The 23,678-nt window shown below is 66.2% G+C and overlaps 6 protein-coding genes across 6 annotated transcripts; 5 read left to right on the top strand and 1 right to left on the bottom strand.

The window, feature by feature from the left end:
• Positions 1-6,434: 6,434 nt before the first annotated feature.
• On the top strand, positions 6,435-7,451 carry EMIHUDRAFT_52508 (hypothetical protein; the record flags this gene model as incomplete). Its single annotated transcript, XM_005789672.1, has 1 exon — positions 6,435-7,451. A coding segment is annotated over one exon (1,017 nt), but the record flags the coding sequence as incomplete, so codon positions are not given.
• Positions 7,452-11,344: 3,893 nt separating this feature from the next.
• EMIHUDRAFT_109938 (hypothetical protein) lies at positions 11,345-12,094 on the top strand (the record flags this gene model as incomplete). The annotated part of the gene is made up of 1 exon (XM_005789673.1): positions 11,345-12,094. One exon carries the CDS (start codon positions 11,345-11,347, stop codon positions 12,092-12,094), a length of 750 nt encoding a protein of 249 aa, XP_005789730.1.
• A 4,694-nt stretch (positions 12,095-16,788) lies between these two features.
• EMIHUDRAFT_454940 (hypothetical protein) lies at positions 16,789-18,284 on the top strand. Its single transcript, XM_005789674.1, has 3 exons — positions 16,789-17,609; positions 17,779-17,893; positions 17,996-18,284. The coding sequence occupies exons 1-3, from the start codon at positions 16,809-16,811 to the stop codon at positions 18,088-18,090; spliced, it is 1,011 nt and encodes a 336-aa protein (XP_005789731.1). The 5' UTR covers positions 16,789-16,808; the 3' UTR covers positions 18,091-18,284.
• A 354-nt stretch (positions 18,285-18,638) lies between these two features.
• Positions 18,639-19,495, bottom strand: EMIHUDRAFT_454941 (hypothetical protein; the record flags this gene model as incomplete). Its single annotated transcript, XM_005789675.1, has 2 exons — positions 18,639-19,089; positions 19,485-19,495. 2 exons carry the CDS (start codon positions 19,493-19,495, stop codon positions 18,639-18,641), a joined length of 462 nt encoding a protein of 153 aa, XP_005789732.1.
• A 129-nt stretch (positions 19,496-19,624) lies between these two features.
• Positions 19,625-20,330, top strand: EMIHUDRAFT_225773 (hypothetical protein; the record flags this gene model as incomplete). Its single annotated transcript, XM_005789676.1, has 3 exons — positions 19,625-19,793; positions 19,849-20,237; positions 20,304-20,330. The coding sequence occupies 3 exons, from the start codon at positions 19,625-19,627 to the stop codon at positions 20,328-20,330; spliced, it is 585 nt and encodes a 194-aa protein (XP_005789733.1).
• A 425-nt stretch (positions 20,331-20,755) lies between these two features.
• On the top strand, positions 20,756-22,530 carry EMIHUDRAFT_362208 (hypothetical protein). The gene is made up of 7 exons (XM_005789677.1): positions 20,756-20,801; positions 20,972-21,044; positions 21,465-21,559; positions 21,672-21,686; positions 21,758-21,827; positions 22,127-22,416; positions 22,510-22,530. The coding sequence occupies exons 1-6, from the start codon at positions 20,775-20,777 to the stop codon at positions 22,273-22,275; spliced, it is 429 nt and encodes a 142-aa protein (XP_005789734.1). The 5' UTR covers positions 20,756-20,774; the 3' UTR covers positions 22,276-22,416; positions 22,510-22,530.
• The last annotated feature ends 1,148 nt before the right edge of the window (positions 22,531-23,678 follow it).

Genomic DNA, 23,678 nt, shown 5'->3' on the forward strand with positions numbered 1-23,678 from the left:
CCACTCGGTTTGCGCGTCGCCGTGGCCCAACCGGCCGTCGTCTCCAGAGCCCCAGCTCCAGACAGTGCCGCTGCCGGTGAGGGCGAGGTTGTGCCATGTTCCAGCCGACACGCTCACAGCGCGCTCGCCGCCCAGCGTCGACGGAAGGCGGGTCGGCGTGTTGAGCCGCGTCACTCCCTCGCCGTGGCCTAATCGGCCGTCGTCTCCAGAGCCCCAGCTCCAGATAGCGCCGTCGGCGGTGAGGACGAGGCTGTGCCCGGCGCCAGCTGCCACGCTCACAGCGCGCTCGCCACCCAGCGAAGTAGAAGAGAGTCGGGTCGGCGTGTTGAGCTGCGTCACGCCCTCGCCGTGGCCGAGGATGCCTGGGACGTGAACCGGCGCAGAGCCGCACGACGAGAGCCGCCCCTCGCCGTCAATGAAGAGGCTGTGGAAGTTGCCTGCTGCACGCCTCGCCGGCGGGTTGGACTTGCGCAGCAGCGCCGCAAAGCACAGCCACCGCACGGCGCAGCCCTCGCCCTCTGGCAGCGCCGGCAGCTCGAAGCCGCGCTCTTGCGCCCACAAGCGGATGGCCTCCACCGCAAGCGAGCCGTGGAAAAGGAGCGAGACGGCCGCGACGCGAGAGATGTCGGCGGGGTCGCAGCGAGAGAGGGCGCGCACGAGGAGCTCCGTGGGGAGGTCGAGGAGGCGGGTCGGCGGCGGCGTGTCTGGAGAGGGCGCAGCGGTGGAGGCGGGGGCGAGGCGGCGCGAGCGGCGGCGCGGTGGGGTGGACATATACACAAGCCAGCCGCTTAGAAAAAAAGCACGCAAACGATCTCCGCCCGTCGCCTTCAAACCCCGGCGGAGGCGTTGGCCCCCTGCGCTGTGCGTCCCGTAATTCAGAGCCGCACCGCGTCGGCTGCGTATGCACCACCCGCGCAACCAGGAGCGGCTCGCCCTCAAGCCGTCGCGCGTCAGCATCGACCAGGACAAGCGCCCCCCATCCCCTGGCAGGATCACCGCAAAAGCCAGCTCGTGGGCTCCCCGTCGGAAGCCCTCGTCCGCCACGCCGCAGCAGGCGTCGACGTCCACGCTTTCCGCCTGGTTGTCGCCCGCCAGCGCTGTGACGCGCTCAGCCAGCGCCTCGCCGATCTCCTGCGACACGGCTGCCGCAGCTTGAGAGGTCGAGGCCATATAACCAACGTTATCGGCGGTTACCTCGGGTCGTAAAATAAAGAAAAAAGAAACCCAGGTGACCGACCGCACTCCAAGTGCTCCAAGTCGCATCTACTGTGAGATGGGTAAAAGCAACAGGTCCCCGCCCGCGCGATGTTTGTGCAGGGTTCTTTGTGGGTGTGATCGGCGACTAGCCGGGGTCGTCCTCCCGATGGGGGACTAGCACTAGCCGTCTTCCACATGGTCCCTCGGTCGTAGTGGGGTGCTCCAGCCCGCCGACCACAAAGTGCGCACCGACGTAGTCGCCCGCCGCGACGCCGCCCTCCGCCACCGCCGCGTGCGTCGCACCTAACGCCGACGCCGCCAGGCTGAGCGGCGGCGGCGCACTCGCGCTCACCGCCTCGCTGTGGTGCGCCGCGCCGCCGCGGGCGGGCGGCGCCGCCTTGCCCACCGGCTTGCCGTCAGCGGCTGCACTCGCGCGGCGCGTGGTGCCCGTGCTGCCGTCAGCGGCGGCGGCGGCGGAGCGCGCGAGGCACGCCTTGCGCTTGACGCCCGGCCCGCCGAAGCGCGGCTTGTCGACGCAGTGCGCGCACACGCCGCAGTCGTCGACGGCGGCGGGCGCTGGCCGCCTGGTGGCCGTGCTGCCGTCAGCGGCGGCGGGCGCTGGCCGCCTGGCGGCCGTGCTGCCGTCAGCGGCGGCGGGCGCTGGCCGCCTGGCGGCCGTGCTGCCGTCAGCGGCGGCGGCGGCGGAGCGCGCGAGGCACGCCTTGCGCTTGACGCCCGGCCCGCCGAAGCGCGGCTTGTCGACGCAGTGCGCGCACACGCCGCAGTCGTCGACGGCGGCGGGCGCTGGCCGCCTGGCGCCCGCCGGCGCCGCTGCCGCGGCGAAGAGGCCCTTCACCGGCGTGGGCCCGCGCTCCACCTCCGCGCCGCGTGCCGACGTCGGCTCGAGCGACGGTGGCGGCGGAGCGGCGGCGGCGGCAGCGGCCAGAGGGCTCGCGGCCCGCTGTCGCTTGGCAGCTGCCGCCGCCTCCTTGGGCGCGGGCGAGGCCGCCCTCTTCGCCGCCGGTGCGGGCTCGCACGCGGCGCAGTACCACTCGCCGTCGGGCACGCGTGCGAGCGGCGCGGCGAGGCAGTACGTGTGGTACGCGCCGTCGCAGCCGTCGCCGTCGCAGAGCAGCATCAGCTCATCGTCCTCGCCAGAGCCGCACGCGAGACAGACGATCGAGTCGGCGCCCTCGTAATGGTCAACGCCCTCGGCGGCGTCAGCGATCGCCTCGGCCGTCGCGCGGGTGGGCCACACTTCGGCGTGCGCGGCGGCGGTGAGGTCGACGCACACCTTCGGCCGCGCACCGACGAGGAGGGTGGTGGTGGTGGTGGCGGGGTGGTGGTGGCGGTGACGAGCATGGTGGTAGTGGTGAAGAGAGGGTAGTGGTGAAGAGAGGGTGGTGGTGAAGACAGGGTTCTTTTTTTTTCGCTTGCCTGCGCGGCGAGGTAGGCCTGCACCTCCGACCGGCTCACGCGCTCCGGCTCCGCCGCCTGCTCCGCCGCCGCCTGCTCCGCCGCCGCCGCCGCCACCGCCGCGCGGTCGGGCACCCACTGCGCGTCACACCCTCCAGCCGCGCGCGGCTTTGCACAACGCCACCAGCCGCCGGCAGCGAGCGCGTCGCGGCGCACCCACGTGCACGCCCTCCCGCACTCGCACAGCGGCGTGCGCGGCAGCGGCGGCGGCCGCTCCTCGAAATCGCAGCCGCCGCCGCCGAAGCCGCTGCCGTTGCCGCTGCGCGCGCCGCCGACGTCGTCGTCGTCGTCGCTCGCGGCGGCGGCGCACCACCAGCGGCCGCGCAGCCACGTCGCCGGCAGGCGGCACAAGCACAGTGGTGGCGGCGCGGGCGGCGCGCGCACCGACGGCACCGAGAGCGGCGGCAGCTCCGCCTGGTACGCCTCGCCGAGCCTTGGCTTGGCGGCTGCGCCGCCGCTCGGCGACGCGGCGCTCTCCGTGGGCACCACGAGCCACGCCGAGCCGCCGCCGCCCACCACCAAGCCGGCCGCGGCGCGCGCCGCCGCGCGGCTGCCGAAGACGGCGCCGCTCGGCGAAAGGTAGCGGTAGTGCGCGCCGCCGCGCTCGGCCACGCGCCAGCCGAGCGCCGCCGCGCCGCGGAAGAGCGCTCCGTCGACGCGCGCCTCCGGCCACATCGCCGCACCACCACCACCACCCTCCGGCCGCCCGCCGCGCGGCCTGGTGGACGCGGACGCGGAGGACGCGGAGGCCGCGGAGGCCGCGGAGGCCGCCTCCGCCGCCGCCGCCGTTGCTGTCGTCGCTGGCGGCCGCGGCGGCGGCGGCGGCGGCGGCGGCGGCGGCTCGAGGCTGATTGCGTGCGCGTGCAGGTGCTGCCGGCGGTCGGGCGGTAGCGCGGCGGAGTGCGCCTTGCCGCCGAGCGTGGCGACGAGCTCGACGAGGAAGCGCGGCGAGCGCGCGCGCACGCCGAGCAGCCGCGCGCGGTAGCACGCGCCGTCGCCCGCGAACGCGAAGCACTCGCTGCGCCCCTCCTCCACGCGGCGCAGCAGCGCGGCCTCGTGCGCCGCGTCGTCCACACCGCCGCCGCCACCCGCGCGTCCGCCGCCACCACGCGCGGAGGCGTCGGCGAAGCGCGGCTGCTCCACCGCGACGAGCCCGAGCTTGCGCTTTACGGCCGGCAGCGAGAAGAGCTTCTCGCCGTCCCGCGGGTCGATCATCACCAGGTCTCCCCGAATTGAGTGGCCCCTCTTCTTGTTCGCCTTGCTGCCCTCCCCAGTGGACGGCTTGCGCAGCACGTACGAGATCGTCCAGCCGTGACACGAGATCGTCCGAGTCTCCAGTGCGCTCCTCAGCTGCTCGATGGCCACGATGAGCGTCTCCGCCTCCTCGGCGGTGAGAGGCGGGACACGGTCGTCGGCGCTCGCGGAGCTGGTGCTGCGAGGACTGAGAGGAGTGGGCACGACAGCAGCGCTCAGGGTCGGTGCTGGTTCGTCCAGGGAAGCAGCTCCTTCTCTCCCGAGGCAGCCCTCTGGCAGCGACTCGGCAACAGCAAGCTTGACGCCCACCGGCTGCTCCCCAGCAAGGCCGTCTGGCACACCGTCTCCGGTCAGCAGCTCAGGGCATTCGCGAACGAGATTGAGCTCGTCGGTGCCACTGCTGGCTGCCTCCTGCAGCCTATTGCCATCGTCCATGCCGTAAGCCTGCCAGAACACAAGCCAGAGGAGAGCGAGAGTATCTAAACAAAAGAACTCGAATCCAACAAGTTGAGGGCGGGCCACTACTCCCATAATGTGGGTAAACCATAGTAGCGTGCACGCTTCTATGAACAGAGAAGCCCATAAAAAGTCGCCGGCAGTCGCCACGCCGAGCCGGCCTGCTGCCGGCTCGCACGGCAGCCTCTTCCTCTCGACCAGCGTAGAGGGCCTCGTGTAGCCCTCCTTTTGGTATATTATAAACTTAGAAGGAACTTAGCGCGTGTCAAGCGTCTCACCTTATCGGCTGCTCGCCTTGCTGTCGGCAGTGGATCGCGAGAGCGAGAGATTGACACCGTTCCCTAGCTCAGACATTAGCTCGCCCGACTTACGATGCGCTCGTGGTTCAAAGAGAATTCAAAGAGAAAGTGATTCGCCACAAGCGCGACAAGAACGCTGGCCAGTGTTTCATCGCTGCTCGCGGCAAGCAAGTGGAAGGAGAGTGTCCGACGCGGCCTACTTCACTGCCATCGTCGCCATCATCACTACGAGGTCCATCACCGTCCGGCCTCTTGGAGTTCGCTGCTGAGCTCGGCAGCGAAGCTCTTGCCCAGAGAGTTGTCCGCACGACCTCGCTGCACGACCTCGCCGTCCAAGAGGTGCTGGTCGCACTCGAGACGCTGCTGCGCGAGGTGGCGTCGCCAGCATCGCTCCCGATAACGCCGCATGTGCATCGGCTGCCAAGTGGGGACCGCGGAGTCTCGCTCGCCTTTCTGCAAGCAGTCCACGCCTTCTACTCGCAGCACAGCGGGCTTAGCCTGACAATGGAAGGTGTGTGCAAGGGGTCGGGCGAGCACGTCACGGTGTGCACGCTTACGCTTTCGACCGGACTCTCCCTTGCCGAGAGCGTCGCGCACATCGCGGAGCGCGACGGCCTCCACCTCGCGCGCCGTGCGGTCTCGCGCGCCCGTGGCTTCTTCTCCTACTCATGGACTGGCACTGCGCTCGCGGACATGCTCGCCGCCATCGATGACGTCGTGCGGCCGCTCGAGGAGGAGAGCGGAGGGCGACACGTGTGGGTCGATATGTTCTGCGCCTCGCAGAACCTGCTGGCGGGCGTGTACCGGTCCCCATCCATCACAAAGGAGTCGGACCCGGTCGGCTACCTCGCGCGCAAGGAGGACACCGACCGCATCTTTGACGACGCTCTCGAGGCGGTGAGCGAGGTCTACTTTTACTGCTCGCCGCTGGTCGGCGAGTGGCACGCGCCGCCGCACCCTTTCCTGAGCCCGCAGCGAGAGGCCAAGGGGGCGCCGGCGCAGCCGTGGGTGCGGCGGGGCGCGGCCGCCATCACGCGAGCTTGGTGCCTGTTTGAGCTGTCACACGCGCTAAGGAAGGGCTGCAAGCTCCACGTGGCACTCAGTCCCGCTGACCGCACTCACTTCGTTGAGATGCTGACCTACAAGTTTGACGAGATTGCTGGGATCGTTGCCTCGATCGACGCGGATGACGCGCAGATCTCAAAGGTGGAGGACCGCAGGTACATCCTTGGCTGCATCGAGTCGCTCGCGCCCGGTGCGGCGAACGCGGAGGCGGAGGGCCTGAGCCTCGTGACGGCGCGTGTGTCGGAGGCGCTTCGCGGCTGGCTGGTGGCGTCGGCGCGGGAGGAACTCGCTAGTCTGAAGCCGGCGGAGAGGGCGACGTCGGCGCTTCTCACTTCCGTGGGTCGGCTGCTGCAAAGCCAAGGCGACCGGCATGCCGCAGAGGCGCTGCTCCGCGAGGCGCTGGAGGGGAGGCGTGTGGCGCTCGGTGACCGGCACCCGGACACACTCGCCTCGATGAACGACCTCGGTTTTGTGTTGCTTGAGCTGTGCGATTATGACGGTGCGGAGGCGCTATGCCACGAGGCACTGCAGGGGAGGCGAGAAACGCTCGGCGACAGGCATAGGGACACGCTCACGTCGGTTTGGCGCCTTGGACAGCTGCAGATGGTGAGAGGTGGCGATTCCTCGGAGGCGCTACTCCGCGAGGCCGTGGAGGGGATGCATCAGTTGGGAGAGACGTGGCATTCGGATGCGCTCGAGGCCGTCAACGACCTCGGCCAGGTGCTGAAGGCCAAGGGCGACCTCGACGGCGCGGAGGTGCTGCTTCGCAAGGCGCTCGAGGGGAGCCGAGAGACGCTCGGCGATCGGCACCCGCGCACTCTTGAGTCGATGCTTACCCTCGGCTCGCTGCTGGAGGAGAAGGGCGACCTGGACGGCGCGGAGGCGCTGCTTCGCGAGGCGTTGGAGGGGCGGCGAGAGACGCTCGGCGACCGGCACCCGAGCACGCTCGCCTCGATCGGCAGCCTCGGCTCGCTGCTGCAGGACCAGGGCGACATGGACGGCGCGGAGGCGCTGCTTCGCGAGGCGCTAGAGGGGAACCGAGAGACGCTCGGCGACCGGCACCCAAACACGCTCATCTTGATCTTCCGCCTCGGCTCGCTGCTGGAGGAGAAGGGTGACCTGAACGGCGCGGAGGCACTGCTTCGCGAGGCGCTGGAGGCGTGCCGAGAGACGCTCGGCGACCGGCACGAGAACACGCTCGGCTCGATCAACAACCTGGGCGGGCTGCTGAAGGCCAAGGGCGACCTGGACGGAGCGGAGGCGTTGCTTCGAGAGGATCTGGAGGGATGCCGAGAGACGCTCGGAGACAGGCACGAGAGCACGCTCGGCTCGATCATGGGCCTCGGCTCGCTGCTAGAGAAGAAGGGCGACCTGGCAGGCGCGGAGGCGCTGTATCGCGAGGCGTTGGAGGGGCGGCGAGAGACGCTCGGCGACCGGCACCCGGACACGCTCATCTCGTTCAGCAACCTGGGCTCGCTGCTGCAGGACCAGGGTGGCCTGGACGGCGCGGAGCCGCTGCTTCGCCAGGCGCTGGAGGGGAACCGAGAGACGCTCGGCGACCGGCACCCGGACACGCTCATCTCGATCTTCCGCCTCGGCTCGCTGCTGGAGGAGAAGGGCGACCTGAACGGCGCGCAGGCGCTTCTTCGAGAGTCGGTGGAGGCGCATCGAGAGACGTTTGGTAGCCGGCACGAGGGCACGCTCGCCTCCGAGGCTAAGGCGGCAAGCATCGATATCGCCCTTGGCGCCGCCGACGCAAACGCCCTGCGCGATGTTGTCGCGCGCATGGCGGCAGCGCTGGGTGCCGAGCACCGTCAAACGCGCAAGTACGCTGCGCTCCTGCGGCAGCCTGACGCCAAAAGCGGGCGCGTCAGTGGGCGAGCTCCTAGGCGCATGGCAGTGGCGACGTGGCGTCAGTGGGCGGGTCGGTGGCGTGCGGGCACGCGAGGAGCTCCTTCGAGAGTAAACAAGTAAGTTAGTTGCCTCTGCTGTGATGTGTTGATGTATGCGTTCTTGGACTTGTTTCGTTGTTTGTCTACTCTTCCTTTGAATTATAGACGGAAAAAGGAAGCAATAGGATGCCCAAGCGCTCCTCCGAAAAAGAAAGAAGAAAAAGAAAGAAAACACGACAACAACCTAGCTAAAGAAACCCGCACGGTCAAATCCGCTTTTTTGAGCCCGGTTCCACACCAGTGCCCCGTCGACACACGGGTGCACTTTAGGTGATCGGCAGCCCCAGAGGAGTGGAAACTGATCCCCGGCGGGCCCTTCGCGACCGACGCGCGCGGCAGACGGCTTCGGATAGACATCGGCTCGGCTCCTAGCGGCTCGCAGAAGCAGCGCGGTCGCTCTCTCTCCGTCACGCCGTTGCGCGGTTGACGCTTTTTCGGCGCTCGCGGCGGGGCGGCAAAGCTGACTTTGAGGCCAATCAAGCCGGCCAAGGCCCCCACGGCGACGGCGCAGACACCACTCATGGCGCCGGTGGCCTCGGAGGCGGCGGAGATGGCGAGGTGTGCGCACATTTTGACGGGTGCGCCAGGCAGTGCTGGCGAGGCGCCCGCCGTTGACTGAACACCTTCTCGCGCGGCACGAGCGGCGCGCGGCGCTGCTGACGGGAGGAGGCAGTCACGGCCCGGACGGGTGCTGGCCGGTGGTCATCAGACCCGCGCGCAGTTCGGGACTGAACACCTCTCGAGGCGCGGCGCTGCAGCTGCAAAGTGATTGGTGTGCATCCGGCAGAGCCGGCGCGCTACGGCTTGCGCCCGTTGTCCAGACGCGCCGTGCCGCGCTCGCGCGCTCGCCGGATCAGCGCGTGCGGCAGGAACGATGCCGGTGTGCCAGTGTGCCGGTGTCGCATGCGGTGTGCCAGCGCGCCGGGTCCAGCGGACAGCAAGTTGTGTGTGGAGCGGGCGCGCGGTGGCCGTGGCGAATGTGAGCCGGCGCCACTCGCAGCCTGGTGTCGAGGCGCACTGCCTACTGCCCGTCGACTCAGCCGTGCGGCGGGGTATCCGTTTCTGTGAGTCGGTGGTGGTGCGCTTGGCGCGCATAGTGTGCGTGGGGTCTGTGTGCGTGTGCCACTCGCTCGCTGCTGCTGGATGCAACGGTTTCCCGTCGTAGTGTGTTGGGCGGCCCGTCGTAGTGTGTTTGGGTTGCTGAAAAGGAAAAGGCGAAATCAAAAGAGCGCTGCGTGACTCTGACTGTGAAAGCGTGGGTCCTCCGACGAGATCCGAAAGTTGATCGCCGATTAGGGTGTGTGTGTGTGCGAGGCTTGTCGTCGGCGTGACAGCGACACGATCATGCTTCATCCCGGGCCGCCGATGGCCGATAAGGTTGCCCTAGGGTGGGAGGGCCCTGCGCGCGTCGTCACGCGGTGCTCAAACGCCTCGCGGCGGTGCTGGCACGCAGCCCGCTGCCACGGTGCAATATGCACAAGCCGGCTCGCGCGGCCGCGATGCTGTTCTCACGCCGCGCGATTGGCAGCAATCGGCAGCGCGAGTGTCAACGCGCAGCATAGCCTCGGCAGTGGCGGTGATGGCGCAGCAGGCGCAGCAGCAAAGGCCATGCCCAGCTCCCTCTGCGCCACCGGAGCGTAGTGCGGGTGTGCGCGATGCCATCCCCGTGGGCGTCATCAACTGTGCGCTGGTGGCGAGCCTCTGTGGTCCTCAAATGGCCCTTCTGGCGCTTCGATGCCGCTGCAGCCGCGGCGCAGCTCGACGCGCACGGGCAGCTGTGCTCTCACAGTATGCCATTGCTACACACAGCCTATGGGAGGGTGCACACTTTTACCGGATCCCGCCGGGATCCCATGCTGGTGTGCGATGCTGTTCGGAGTGCCACTCGGTGGTAGCTGCGACGCGAGCGCTGCTGGGTGTGCCAGAGGCCAGCGCAGCATCCTAAGATCGAGCCACACCAGTGGCCCTGTCACGCCGGGCGGAGAGGGCCGCGTTTGAAGCAGCACAGGGAGCCGCACACTTTTACTTCGCACGTAAAAGTGTGCACACACCGGTGTGCAAGCAGGATAGCCCACACAGCGTGGGTCGGGCCCAAGTGAAGGGCTAGCCTGTGGAGAGCTCAATGCACACACTACTGCCTGGGCCGTATCCACTAGACAGGCCACATAAGGCGAACGGCGTGCGCACATGGGGCACCCGAGATCAACCAGTAGTGTGCGCGTGCGTGCAGGCCGGGTAGGGCTCCTCTAGAATCGGCGCACGAGAAGGGCGGGAGTACCACCTTTCTCGCCCGCTCAAAGCGCGCCTGGCCGTTGCGAAGCGAGCGCCGGAGACCCGCGAGGCGAGACGCGGAGCGGGGGCCCATGTCGGGGCAGCGCGTGTGCGCGTCCCGCTCACGGCTCAGGCGCCAATCCGACAGCATGACCCACGCCTAGCTTGAGAGCAATGCAGATTATGCCCACTCGCAGTCCATCATAACGGGCCTCTTATGTTCACCCGACAACCTTCCGAAGCGAGAGCTGGCAATGCGCCGTCCGGGCTTGTGCGCCTAGGCCAAGGCGCGGCAGTACAGCCGACTATCGGCGGTTTGGACTGGCTCTCGTCAGCTGCACGCGCGCCCGGGTTGAAGCGGGATGGAGTGGTGACACCGGGCGGTGCGTCAGGCTACCCGACGACGTTGGAGTCACTGTCACACGTCGCGGACAGCCTGCACACACGGCGGGGCCGGTGCGAAACGGGTGAAAAAGAGACTTTGCGGATTTCAACCGACTATGCGGGGTTTCTACTACCCAACCAGTCGGTAGCACGTCTGGCGCGAACGGCTACGGCCTTGCTCTCCACGACCACGGTCTCGTATGAACCTCGGTTGGTCAGGAGCCATCTCCATGTCCCCCGCTACTGTAGGTGGGCGCCGCTCGCGCACACCCACTCACCCAGTTGCAACAATCAACTCTAGACCCCGTCAACTCAGAGTGTCAACCACGACTCCCGACACGGGAACACTGCACCTCATTCAGCCACAGACGCCGCAGCCGCCGGGCGTGTCCTCTGAGCTCTGTCCTGACTTGACACGCGGCGACGGCGACTGAGCAGCCTGCGAGCTCACTGCCCTGCCTTGATTCCTTCGGACCACTAAACCGCTCTACCTCGGCAGCAGAAGTGGGGCTGGAGCGGGTGGGGGTGGATGCCGATTGAGGGGGAGCGTCTCCAGCTGCGCCCTGTGGCAGCTGCGCCCTGTGGCAGCTAGTCGAGGGACTTGGTAGTTGTGACCCCCCTGAGTGAGCGTTTTGTGGTGTTTGTTGGTGTACGCAATAACGGGACAGGGTGGTTGTTCTCTCTATCTCCTCTTCTAGCTCTTAGCATGAGCTGCGCCCTGTGTCCGACCCCTTTTGCGCAGCAACACCTTAAACTTTTAGGCCCTCCAAATTCGGGTCGGAGCGTAGCGGAGTGGGCCCCGAGTTTGAAAAGGGCGACGGACGCTTGCGTCCTAGCCTCCAACATCGCCTCCCCGGCGCAGAGGGGCCCCCGGAGGGATGCACAACCGCTCCACGCCACGCCGCTTGCGGCGGTCTTCGTTATTTTTGGCGGTAGCTATCTCCCCGGCCCGCGCCACCGATTGTAGTGTATTACGAGGAGAAAGAAGCCATGCCGATCGACGTCGTTCTTCGCAGCGTGCCTCTCCACCTCACCGACGCCCAGCTGTGTGCTCTCCTCGGCGTCGAGACGGTCACCCGCTTCCGGCGCACGTCCGGCCCGTCCGAGAAGCAAAATCCTCTCCACCTCGTGCGGGCGTGCTGCCGAAGCGAGAGTCAGGCGGAGCAGCTTCTGCTGCAGGGTCGCGTGAGTCTTGATGGGCAGGAGTGCGCCGTGGAGCGACCAAAGGCGGCCTCAGACAGCTCCGCCGCCACCGGCAAGCGGCCGGCGACGACGACGCTCGAGGCTCTGCTCGAGAGCTTCCCTCGCGTGGGAGAGGCTGTCCTCGTGCCGGCCGCGGCGGGAGGCGAGGCGGACGGTGGAGAGGAGGGAGGAGCAGCGGAGCGAGGCATGGCGGTAGGAGAGGCGGCGGAAGACGGCGAGAGCAGCTCCACTCCGGACACCTCTACTACTCTCTCCTCTGCTCCTCTCTCCTCTTCTCCTCCCGGCAGCTACTGCTGCTGCCGAGAGACGGATGGGTACCGTCGGGCAGCGGCGAGCAGCCTCCGCCCGGACGACCTCGTCCTCGAGATCGGCAGTGACCGCGGCGCGACGTGCGCCACCGCCGCGGAGATCTGCGGCGGCGAGGCGGTGGTCGGCGTTGACCTGAGCGACACCTCGGTCGAGGCGGCGAGGGCGGCGCACCCGTCGATACGCTTCGAGAAGGTCTCGACGCGCTGCAGCAGCCCGCCCCGAGATTGACCGAGCTCGAGCGAGACTCACCGAGATTGTGGGCTTGTTGGCGAGCCAAAATGGTGCCGTCCTCCCGTCCCTCAGGCCCGTTTTCTTTATTTCTTTGTTTAGAACGACGGATCGACAGGGCCGAGATGCGCCAGAGCCAAGTCAACCTCGCACTCGTCGCCAGGGGCTGGGCGCACAGAGTCCCAACCGTCTCGGTCTTCGCTCACTGCCCGCCTGGCGCCCACGCCTCGATCTTCTTGGGCAGCAGCTGGTTCGACAAGTCCTCTCCGTGCCCTAGGCAGCCGTGGCCGCCCTGACCCCAGGTGAAGACGGCGCCGTCGGCGGTGCGGGCGGTGCTGTGGAATGCTCCAGCCGACACAGCGACGACGCGCCGGCCAGCAAAAGTCTCGACCTTCTTCGGCAGCAGCTGGTCCTGCTCGTCACCGTGGCCCAACGGACCAAAGCCTCCACAGCCGCAGCTCCAGACAGCACCGTCGGCGGTGATGGCGAGGCTGTGCAGACCTCCAGCCGACACAGCGACGACGCGCTGGCCAGCAAAAGCCTCGACCTTCTTTGGTAGGAGCTTGCGTTGCTCGTCGCCGTGGCCCAGCCGGCCAAAGCCTCCATCACCCCAGCTCCAGACAGCGCCGTCGGTGGTGATTGCGAGGCTGTGGCTGCTTCCAGCCAGCACAGCGATCACGCGCCGCCCGGCAAAGGCCTCGATCTTCGTTGGCAGCGGCTGCCACTGCTCGTCGCCGTGGCCCAGCTGGCCAAAGGCTCCACCGCCCCAGCTCCAGACAGCTCCGTCGGCGGTGAGGGCGAGACTGTGGCTGCTTCCAGCCGACACGGCGACGACGCGCCTTCCCGCCAAGGCCTCGATCTTTGTGGGCAGCTCCTGTTCGGCGACGAGCTCGTCGCTGTGGCCCAACCGGCCAGCGTCTCCCCAGCCCCAGCTCCAAACACTGCCGTCCGCGGTGAGGGCGAGGCTGTGGCTACCTCCAGCAGATACAGCGATGACGCGCTGGCCCGCAAAGGCCTCGATCTTCTTGGGCTGCCACTGGCTCTGCTCGTCGCCGTGGCCCAGCCCGCCCAAGCCTCCATAGCCCCAGCTCCAGACAGCTCCGTCGGCGGTGAGGGCGAGGCTGTAAGAATCTCCAGCCGACACGGCGACGATGCTCTCGCCACCCAGCGTAGGGAGGCGGGTCGGCGTATTCAGCCGCAGCACGCCCTCACCGTGACCGAGAAGGCCTGGAAAGTCCTCCGCGTCGTACTCGTCGTCCTCCTCGCCCTGTGCTGCCATGCCGCACGACGAGAGCCGCCCCTCGCCGTCGATAAAAAGGCTGTGCTGCCAGCCTGACGCCGCCCTCGCTGGCAAGTTGGACTCGCGCAGCAGCGCCGACAAGCACAGCCACCGCACGGCGCATCCCTCGCCCTCTGGCAGCGCCGGCAGCTCGAAGCCGCGCTCTTGCGCCCACAAGCGGATGGCCTCCACCGCAAGCGAGGCGTGAAAGAGCAGCGAGACGGCCGCGACGCGAGCGATATCGGTGGGGTCGCAGTGAGAGAGGGCGCGCACGAGGAGCTCCGTGGGGAGGTCGAGGAGGCGGGCGGGCGGCGGCGTGTCTGGCGAGGGAGCGGCGGTGGAGGCGGTGGCGAGGCGGCGCGAGCGGCGGCGCGGTGGGGCAGACATCGCGAGAAAAAGAATCTGAAAGGACGAAAAAGAATTTTACAACGAACAGCCTCGCACAACACTGGGCACAGGAAGGTTGAAGCGAGAATCGGAGAGAGACCGCGAAGAGAGATAGGAAGAGGCAGACCCCCTAGGGTAGGCGACGGCTAGCGCATCACACTCCTCTCCTTAAAATCCCTGTGTGGTGGCGGCGTGCCGTTCTCCCATCCCTCCCTTGGGTTGTCTGTTTTCTTTCTTTCTTTACTGGGCACAGGACTAGAATCTTGGTGACACAGTTTTTCTTTCACGAGGTGTATTCGCCTGCCAGCAGGAAAGGAAAAGGACGTCGCGGGACGAGGCAGACGAGAGCGACGCGGCAGAGGAGGAAGCGACAGGAGGGAGAACGACGAGAGTGGGACGACCGCGAGGCGGCATGAAGGTTGCAGCGGGGGTCCCGACCCCCCCTCCCTGGAAGCGATGTGCGCCTGCTCCAGTGTCGTGCGAAAAAAGGAAATTCCCCCAACCAAACACTCGCAAAAAGAAAAGGGGAAAATCAACCTCGCAGGCCCGACACACAGGTGCCGCGATATAAAATGATTATCACGGGCAAGACGATATAAAATAATCATTACCAAAATGATTACCAGCAACACTCCCAGATGGTTCTCCTGCACATCACACCCCGACACAATCATGTTGAACCATAAATGTGACAAACAAAACATCTAAATGTGCCCGACTCGATCCTCTTCCGCTCTTGAGAGGCACATTAGGGACTCCGTCTCCCGGTCGTGTGCCGCCACGGCCAGCCAGCACAGGACAGCCGCTTTTGTGTTTTGACGCACCCTGAATTACGAGAAACTCAAACGAGCCTCAAGTGAAGAGGTCCTCACCTAGGTCCTCACGCCAAGAGGTCCTCTCCAAGAGAGGTCCTCCTAGAGGTCCTCACGCCAAGAGGTCCTCACGGCGCAGTGGATTATCCGTCGCAGAATGGTTGCGCGCCCCTACGCCGCCCCGCCGCGCGTCGCGACGGCCGGCGGCACGCCTTTGTTTCCTCTCGATCCTCCCTCCCCCCCCTCTGTCCCGTGTCAGAGGCAGCGCTTCGTTCGAAGGAGCCAAAGCCCAGTTGTTCAACTTGTTCGAGCAACCTGTGTCCTGTGAGAGGCAGAGTAGAGAGAGATAGGAGGATAAATTGGTGGTGAATGTGCAGCATGGTCGCTTGCAAAGCCATAGCCCAGTGGTACTCCGAGTGTATTGGTTTCTCTCACAGTCCCGTGCGTGCCCAGTGTCGTGCGAGGGAGCTTTGTTGTAAAATTATCTCACTCCTCACCACAAATGCTCCCTACTGACAAGTCAGAAGCTAATGGCAAAGAGGTCGACCGCCAGGATATCCCCACCTCAGATAAAGGACGGCGTGTGAGTGAGTGAGTATTCTTATACGAAGGGGGCGGGCAGCAGAGCGGGCGTATGGCGAGGAGGGGGATGGGAAGCGCCGAGGCGAGGGCGAGGCACCAGCCGAGGGCGACGGCGTACGGCGGGAAGTGGACCTTTGACGTCGCGGTGGAGACGAACGCCTGCACGGTGAGCACGACTTCAACCCTCGTAGTGTGTACCGCGAGCAGACACGCGGTGCGTGTACCAAAGATAGTGGGCCATTTTGAAGGGTTGAAATAGGCCTTCCTCCGGTGGGTCGCCCGGGCGCTGCGCGGCACGCCCGGCGGGGTCGTTGACGTGTGAAGTCCGTTACACACACCGCGATGTGTGTGCGAGATGTGTCCGATCACCGTGTGCATGTACATATGACCGGCAGATTAGCCGAGATATATATGTCTTTTGATGTGTCACTGTGTACCTCATGTCAGTCTTGATAACAAGTACGGTCGATCCGTCAAAGCGATACACTCGTCACGATCACGTTGGACGGCTTGCACGGAGCTCTGTGCCGGCACGCACAGGAAGAGCCGTATGGCAAGAAGAGCTCGATGGGGAGCGAGAACCGTCAGAGGAGGTTTAGGTGGAACCTGACTCCTCCGTGACGCGCTCAATCGCTCCCAAGCGGGTGGCTCTCGAAAATCGTCGATATCTTCCGAAAAGACTGCTCTTGCCGCAGAGCAGCCGACGCGATGCAGACGGAGGCGCAGAAAGGCTACGAGTACTCAACGAGTTCCGCGACCTACGCAGTCAAACCTGGGGGGACTGATCGCATCAAGGCGGACTTCCGAAACCTCCGTTAGCACCTTTGGCGATTCTCGCTCCCCATCGAGCTCTTCTTGCCGTCGGCTCTTCCTGTGTGCCGGCACAGAGCTCCGTGCAAGCCGTCCAACGTGATCGTGACGAGTGTATCGCTTTGACGGATCGACCGTACTTGTTATCAAGACTGACATGACGTACACAGTGACACATCAAACGACACATGCTCTCCCACCCGCCGGGCCGCAAAACGCTCTCGACGAGAGCCACAAGAAGGCGTCCGCACAGCAAGCCGCTCCTCGGAGAGGCGAGCTCGCTCGATGTCGGCGAGCGCATTGCGCACGCTTTGGACGGTGGCGAAGCCAAAAACACAGATGGTGGCCGTCCGCTGGCGACACTGCGACTTCGTCACTCTCGCGCGAGGGAGTGACGTCAGCGGACAGCGCGCTCCATAAGCAATTAAATCGGTGGCCGTTGCCTCTATGTATCGTATGAGGTATGTGTGCGCGCTCAATGATATCAGCGCCTCATCAGCGCCTTCGACCACCAAGACAGCCTGCCAACAGCGCGACCCTACGCGCAGCCGCGAGAGGCGCGAGCGGTGCGACATACTATACGTCATTGGCCATGACTATCTAGATAGGGTGAACAAAAGATAGGAAGAATTAAATCAGATAAGAAAAAGCAGGGGAAAGTGGAAAGTGATTAATGAGCGAGGCGCAGCCAAAGTTGGAGGCCTGAGCGGGGTAGGGGCCCCGCCAGAGCCGGAAATAGGCGGAGCGAGCGCCAACGGCACTTGGAGCACTTGGAGTGCGATTATTAACCGCACATCCAGGTGTTTTATTGCTCTCCACCTACTCAAAGCAGATCTCGGAGCTGATGCCCTCGGAGGCGGCATCAGCGAGCCTCGGAGGCTTCGAGCAGCTCGTCGACGAGCCCGAGGTTGGCGAGCCGCCCGCTGCGGCGGACAACGCCCTCGCAGAGGAGTCAGACTCTGACTTTGAGCAGAGGGGCGGCTTTTTCTGCCGCACATTCGTTGACGCTGAAACCGAGCGGCGCTTCGACGCCCACCAATTCCGGCAGGCCCTTGTCCTGCAGCTACTGCAGGGCGCCATCATTCAGTTTGGTCCGACTGTTTGCTTTGCAGGCCTCCATTTCTTTCGGCCGTCCGCACACCATGCTGCGACATTTGAGGCGGAATGGCGCGAGCGTGGCGGCTGGGGAGCTCTCGCACTCGACTCGTCGTTTTTCGGCATCCGCCTCGCGGTGCACGCTATGCGTGACCACCAACTCGCGCAGCGAATCTGTTCGTCGATTTGGTGCATCTGCTTTCCTTTGCGAGTCCTTTACGCCACCTTCATCGAGAGGGCTTCCTCAACTGCGCAGCACACCGGAGGATCGACGCTCGTGAGTGAGGAGTCCGGAGTCATCGAGGTGTGGCTGGTGGTCTTTGCACAGTACTTCTGCATCGGCATCGTGCACGGCTCGCTCGGCACCCCGCCCCTTTACCGGTGGCCGGTCGCACTTCTCCTTGCCCTGCTCCTCTGGTATGACACGGGGTTTGAAGCCTCGTGGGGCCAGGCGCAGGAGACGCGCGCTTGGCTAGCGGCCGCGATGGTCGCCGCCTGCATTCTGATGCAGGCTCTCGAGATCAAGCAACGCGACGACTTTGGGCTCGAGGTGTGTGTGCGACATCTCGGCGCTCTCGGCTCCGGCTCAACCCAGTCCCGGCTCCGCCTCTCGGCATTTATCTCGGCTCTGTATCTCTGTTCTGCCCGTCTCGGCTCGAGCTCGAGCTCGGCTCGGCCTCGCGCGTGCCGGCTCACGGGACGCCTTTTTTGCGCCCGAGGCTGCGATGCGCCGTCGCATCGAGCAACTAAGCTGTGAGAAGGAGCGCATGGCGTGGGACTACCTACGGCTTCGGCAACTGGCGCCGTCGGCGAATGGGGGAGCTACCGCACCAAGTGGTGCGGGGGCGGGGGCGCCAGCTGCGCGCACCATCACTCTGGGACAGATGCCGGGGGGGGCGGAGACAGATGCGTCGTGCTCAGAGGGGCGCCCCTTAGGGGCCCTCTGGCCATCCGCACCATCCGGCGCGAGCAGCAGCAACTACACGAACAAGATCGGCGGCGATTGCGCCAGCTCGACCGGAACCCCCTGAGTACGAGCGTCGGGTTAGTGCCAGTGATGGCCCTAGGGAAGATAGAGGAGTGCGCTGTACCCTGAGGGCGCCGTACGTACATTGTAGATCCTGTTAGAGATCCTGTGGCATGGCCATGACGCATGAGACTGTCCCGCTCGCCATATGACTAGTTGCAAATACGGGTGCTGTGAACATGACCACTTTTGATTTTTGTTGTCCGTGTTGCTCCCAGCGCCCCCCCCCGCGCTCCCTGAGGCCATGGCTGGTGCTACTAGTATGGGGGGCTACCACGACGACACACACCAGTCGACTCGCATCGGTTGCCTCCATGAACATAAATAAATAAATACAACGGACATCCCAAGCTAGGGCTGGGTCGAGGACAGACACGTCCCCACCTTTGCAGGATTTTGCAAAAGCGAGGGGCGAGGGCGCATCGCCGCGCGGAGAGGGCTGGGCACAGGGCACAGGGGATCTCTCTCGCATAGGATATGCACTCGGCGGCACGAGGGCAAGGCTGGGCGTCCTATGTTTGTGCTCCCCCCCGGACCCCTCGCTCTCGGGCACTAACCATCTGACCACTCATCGACGGGGCTTGGCGAGCGGCCGCGCTGCGGGGCAGGGCTGGTGAGAATGGGCTCTGGCCACTCGCCCGTGCGGTTGTAACCCCGCATCTGTCGGACAGAGGCCTCGACCGCCCCTCGCGGCAAGCTCTCGAGCATCTCGAGCAGCTCGCCCGCCGCCATCGCCGCCTCAAACTGCTCCCTCATGCCGAGCGCGCCGCATACCCTGCGGACCGCCTCCTGCTGCACCTCGTCCGGCGTATCGGTTTCATAGCCGGACGAGTCAGCGGAGGCGGCCCGCTTGGCGGGCGGAGAGTCGGGCGACGGCGAGCGCGACTGGCGCGAGGGCCCGCTGCCGCGCGCGGACAGCGCGTTCTTGTCAACGAGACGGGGTCCAGCATCGGCACGGCCCCTGGCACCGCGGCCCTTGCCGCGCTGCTGCTGCCCACGCTTCCTGCCCGGGTTAGGGACAGTGAAGGAGCAGCCGCGCACTCCGCCGCCGCTGGGCGGCGGCGGCACGCGCGCGGCGGCGGCCGGGCCCGCAGGCGCGGCGGGCTGGCCACCCGCGGTGGCACCCTGCGGCTGCGATGCGGCTGCGGCGGCGTACGTCTTGGGCGCCGGCTCCGCGGCTGGCGGCGCGGCGGCAGGGGCGGGCGGCGCCGCAGGGCTCGCGCTCGCAGGCGGCTCCGTGGCCTGCGCCTGCCGCTCCTGGCGCACAGCGCGCTCGAGCTGCGAGTGCGGGTGCAGCTGTACGATGACGTCGCCGCTCTGCGTCGCGGTGAAGGAGACCGAGTACGGCGCTTCGCCGTCGTTCTTCTTCTCCGCGTAGACGAGCGCGTAGTCGCACACCTGAACGCCATGCGTCAGGCGCTGTTTGAATTGCCTGTCTGAACGGCGGAGCTATTCACAGGGACATTTTTCTTTTTTTCGTCTCCGCTCGCTTCGCCGTTTGGTGGTTGCTCTGCCTGAGAGAGATGTGTACCCGGCTGATGCGCGGCTTCGTCGTCGACGGTGCCTCTGGCTCCGTCATGGACGTGCCCGTGCCGGAGCCCGCCGAAGGCGAGGCTCTGGTGCGTGTGCTCGTCGCCGCGGTCTGCGCGACCGATATCGAGATCATGAAGGGATACATGGGCTTCAAAGGCCTCGCCCGCCATCGCCGTCGCCGCCGACATCAGCGCAGCGTTCACGCCTCGCCTCCTCCGCCCGCCGTCAGGCATCGTTGGCCACGAGTTTGTCGGCGTCGTCGAGACGGCGCCCGCCTCGCACGCCCACCTCGTCGGCAAGCGCGTCGTCGGCGACATCAACCTCTGCTGCTGGGACGCGGCGTCGTGCGGCACGTGCGCCGTCGGCGGCGCGCGGGCGCGCAACCACTGCCCCAAGAGGACCGTGCTTGGCATCCTCAACAAGGACGGGACCTACTGCGAGCGGCTCACCCTCCCCGTCGTCAACCTTCACGCCGTGCCGGACGGCGTCTCGACGGAGAACGCGGCGTTCGCCGAGCCGCTCGCCGCCGCCTTTCGCATCGCGGAGCAGCGGGTCGTCTCGCCAAAGGACCGCGTGGCAATCATCGGCGACGGCAAGCTCGGGCTGTTGATCGCCGAGGTGCCAGATATGGGGAGATTGGGGAGATACGGGGAGGTATGCGGAGGTATGCGGAGGTATGCGGAGGTATGGGGGAGGTGTGGGGAGATCTGAGGTGGTGCTCGGCCGGCACGTGGCGAGCCTCGCCTCTCAATTCGTTCCTTCATTCGTTCATCAATCAACCCATTGTCAGGTGCATGCACATGCACATGTGCATGTGCATGCACATGTGCATGTGCTCGGCCGGCACAGCGGCTCATTCGTTCCTCAATCCATTGTCAGGTGCTCGGCCGGCACGCGGCGAGCCTCGGCGAGGGCACGCCGAGGCCGGTTCTCTTCGGCAGGCGAGCTTGCGGCGAGATTGCGGCGAGATTGCGGCGAGATTGTGGCGAGATTGTGGCGAGGCAGGCCAGATGCGTCCCAGATTGCAAGCGAGGTCGACACGCGAGAAGGGTACCGCGCGTGGGAGCGCCCGCTGGGCCCTGGGCCGCCCCTCGCCTTCATTTCGGCTATCTCATCGCTGTCTCTCGGCTGTCTCCCCGCAGGCACGCGGCCAAAATGGGGCTGCTGTCGTCTGCGGCGCAGGTCGAGGCCGCCTTCCCCTACCCCCACGGTACCCGAACCCACCCCGCCTACCCCACAACCCACCCACCACTACCCCACTACGGTACCCGAACCCACCCTCCCCTACCCCACGTTACCAGAACACACCCTCCTCTACCCCACGGTACCCGAACCCACCGGCCGTGGCGCAGGTCGAGACTGCCTTCGCCGCATCGGCGCTGCCAGCTCGCGCTGCGAGCTTCGACGTCGTCGTCGACGCGACAGGCGCTCGTCCCCCCTATCCCCACGGTACCCGAACCCACCCTCCCCTACCCCACGATACCCGAACCCACCCTCCCCTACCCCACGGTACCCGAACCCACCGTCGTTGTCGACGCTACCAGCGCTTGTCTCGAGCCGCAGTGATCATAGCGGCCACTCTCCGACCTAGCCTCTGCGTCTCTCGCCACCGCCGGGGGGGGGGGGGGGGTGGGTGCCCGCCCCGCTGTGGCGTGCAGGTTTGGCGCGGGGTGAGAGCAGCGGTGAGATGCGTAGGCCCGCCCACCGGCCTCGACCTGCTGGTGAACCGGGAGCCCTCTCTGAGCCTTCTGCAAATGAAGCAATGAGTAGGCTCGCCCACCGGCCTCGACCTGCTGGTGAACCGGGAGCCCTCTCTGAGCCTTCTGCAAATGAAGCAATGCGTAGGCTCGCCCACCGGCCTCGACCTGGCGCGCTCGCTCTGCCGGCCGCTCGGCGCAGTCGTACTCAAGTCGACGTGTGCCGCAGGAGCCGACTTCAACATCTCGGCCACATCTCGGCTACACTTCGGCAATATCTCGGCGACATCTCGGCCACATCTCGGCCCCATCTCGGCCACATCTCGACTCCTTCTCCGCAGGAGCCGACTTCAACACGGCGCCCTTCGTGGTGGACGAGCCGGTGGTTTCGGCGCTGTGAGGTGGGAGCGGCGTCTCTTCACAGCGTGCAGCCGTGAACAGGTCGACGAGCTGCGCGTGGTCGGCTCGCGCTGCGGCCCCTTCCCGCCCGCGCTCGAGCTGATGGCTGCAGGCGTCGACCCTCACGCCCCTCACCCTCGGCTAACCTCGGCTGACCTCGGCTGCATCTCGGCTGTATCTCGGCTGCATCTCGGCGGTCTCTCGGCTGACCTCGGGGCTGACCTGGGCTGCATCTCGGCTGTATCTCGGCTGCATCTCGGCGGTCTCTCGGCTAACCTCGGGGCTGACCTGGGCTGCATCTCGGCTGTATCTCGGCTGCATCTCGGCGGTCTCTCGGCTGACCTCGGGTCTGACCTCGGCTGCATCTCGGCTGGTATCTCGGCTGCATCTCGGCGGTCTCTCGGCGTGTAGGCCTCGACCTCACGCCCCTCATCTCGGCCACCTACCCGCTCGAGGAGGCGATGGCCGCCGTCGAGAAGGCGCGCACCAAGGGGACGCTCAAGGTGCAGATCCGAGTCTGCAGCGACGAGGCTGCTCCCGAGCTCGACACGTCCTCGTAGATCAGAGAAGGTAAGTAGACAGTGCAGACCGCACGACGATTACCGTCACGGGTCTCTGTTGCACCCGGATGTCTGCACAATCATACCGTACCGGAAATCGGGTCTGTCCATGGCGTTTCGCGTTCGGACCGTTGTCTAAATAAATAAATAAAACGGACACCTCTACTAGGAGATGGGTAAAAAGGAACAGGTCCCCGGCCGCCCTGCGGTCTTTGTGCAGGGACCGTTGTCTAGAGAGTTGCGGCACGTGTTTATGTATGTAAAAGAGGAATGCAGAAGATTGGACAGTGGAGGGACGCGGCCAGAAAGAGGGCGGGCGCCGAGTTAGTTTCGAAAGCCGGCGCTTTCGCGGCCGCGTTCGAAGGGGCTTTGTCGCGGAATTTGTGCAAAATGGACAAAATTTGCGCGCGAAAGCCGAGTTGGCACCGCAGGCGGCGTGTGTGCACGAGGGCGGCGGCGTCGAGCGCCGAGCAGCACACCACGAGCGCGAGCGACAGCGCCGACAACGGGAGGCGGCGGGCGGCTCGACCGAGCCGGCGGCGGAGGAGGCGACGGACGTCGAGGCGGTGAGCGCCGCGGACGTCCTGGCCGGCGTGGAGGAGAGCGGCCCGAACTACGCCCTTCCGACGGCGAGGGACGGCCGGAGGGAGCGGCGGGAGCGGCTGCGGGTGGACGAGACGGCGAAGCAGGCGGGGCACACCATCGTGGAGACGGGAACGCACGTCGAGATCCTGGGTGAGCAATTTGCCGCCGCCGCCGATTGGCGGTCGCTGGCTGCTACCCTGCGCCAGCCGCGCGGTGATCCGCACTTCTGCCCAGTCCGTGTCGCACGCCGCGCCTGCCTCGTCGAATGACGGCGGCTCTACGCGTGCCGTGCGCACGTAGTCATATCGCTGCTGATCCCACTGCTTCAGCAGCCCCAGCACGTATTTGCGCCGCTCCTCGACTGGGATCCTCCCTGTCGCTGCCGCCACTCCGATCTCGTTCACGAGGCCGCTAAGGAGCGTGCTCTCCGGTAGGCGCATGAACCTGTTGACTGCGGCGAAGACGTCACGGATGTACCCGACTGAGGTCGTGAGTCGCCCCTCGTCCGTAGCGTCTGGGTAGACCTCTCGTGCCATGTCTTCGAACGCGGCGAGCGCCAGCGGGCCCCCATTGACGGCTTTAAGCACCTTCATCCTCGTCCCGCGGTTGAAGCTGAATCCCGGTCGTCGCGACGCTGTCTCGGCGCTGGTGAGCGTCGCCTCGATGACTCCGCGCAGCTTCTCCCACGCCGCCGTAACGTCCTTGCTCGTCTGTCCATCTACGCTACTCTGGTGTGCTGCTAGCCGGCCCTCACCTGTCGAAAGCAGGACTCGCCGCAGGTCGTCGACGACGAGGGTGTCGAGGAGGCCGTCTCCGTC

Source organism: Emiliania huxleyi, assembly GCF_000372725.1.
Source record: "Emiliania huxleyi CCMP1516 chromosome Unknown EMIHUscaffold_126, whole genome shotgun sequence".
NCBI lineage: Eukaryota > Haptophyta > Isochrysidales > Noelaerhabdaceae > Emiliania > Emiliania huxleyi.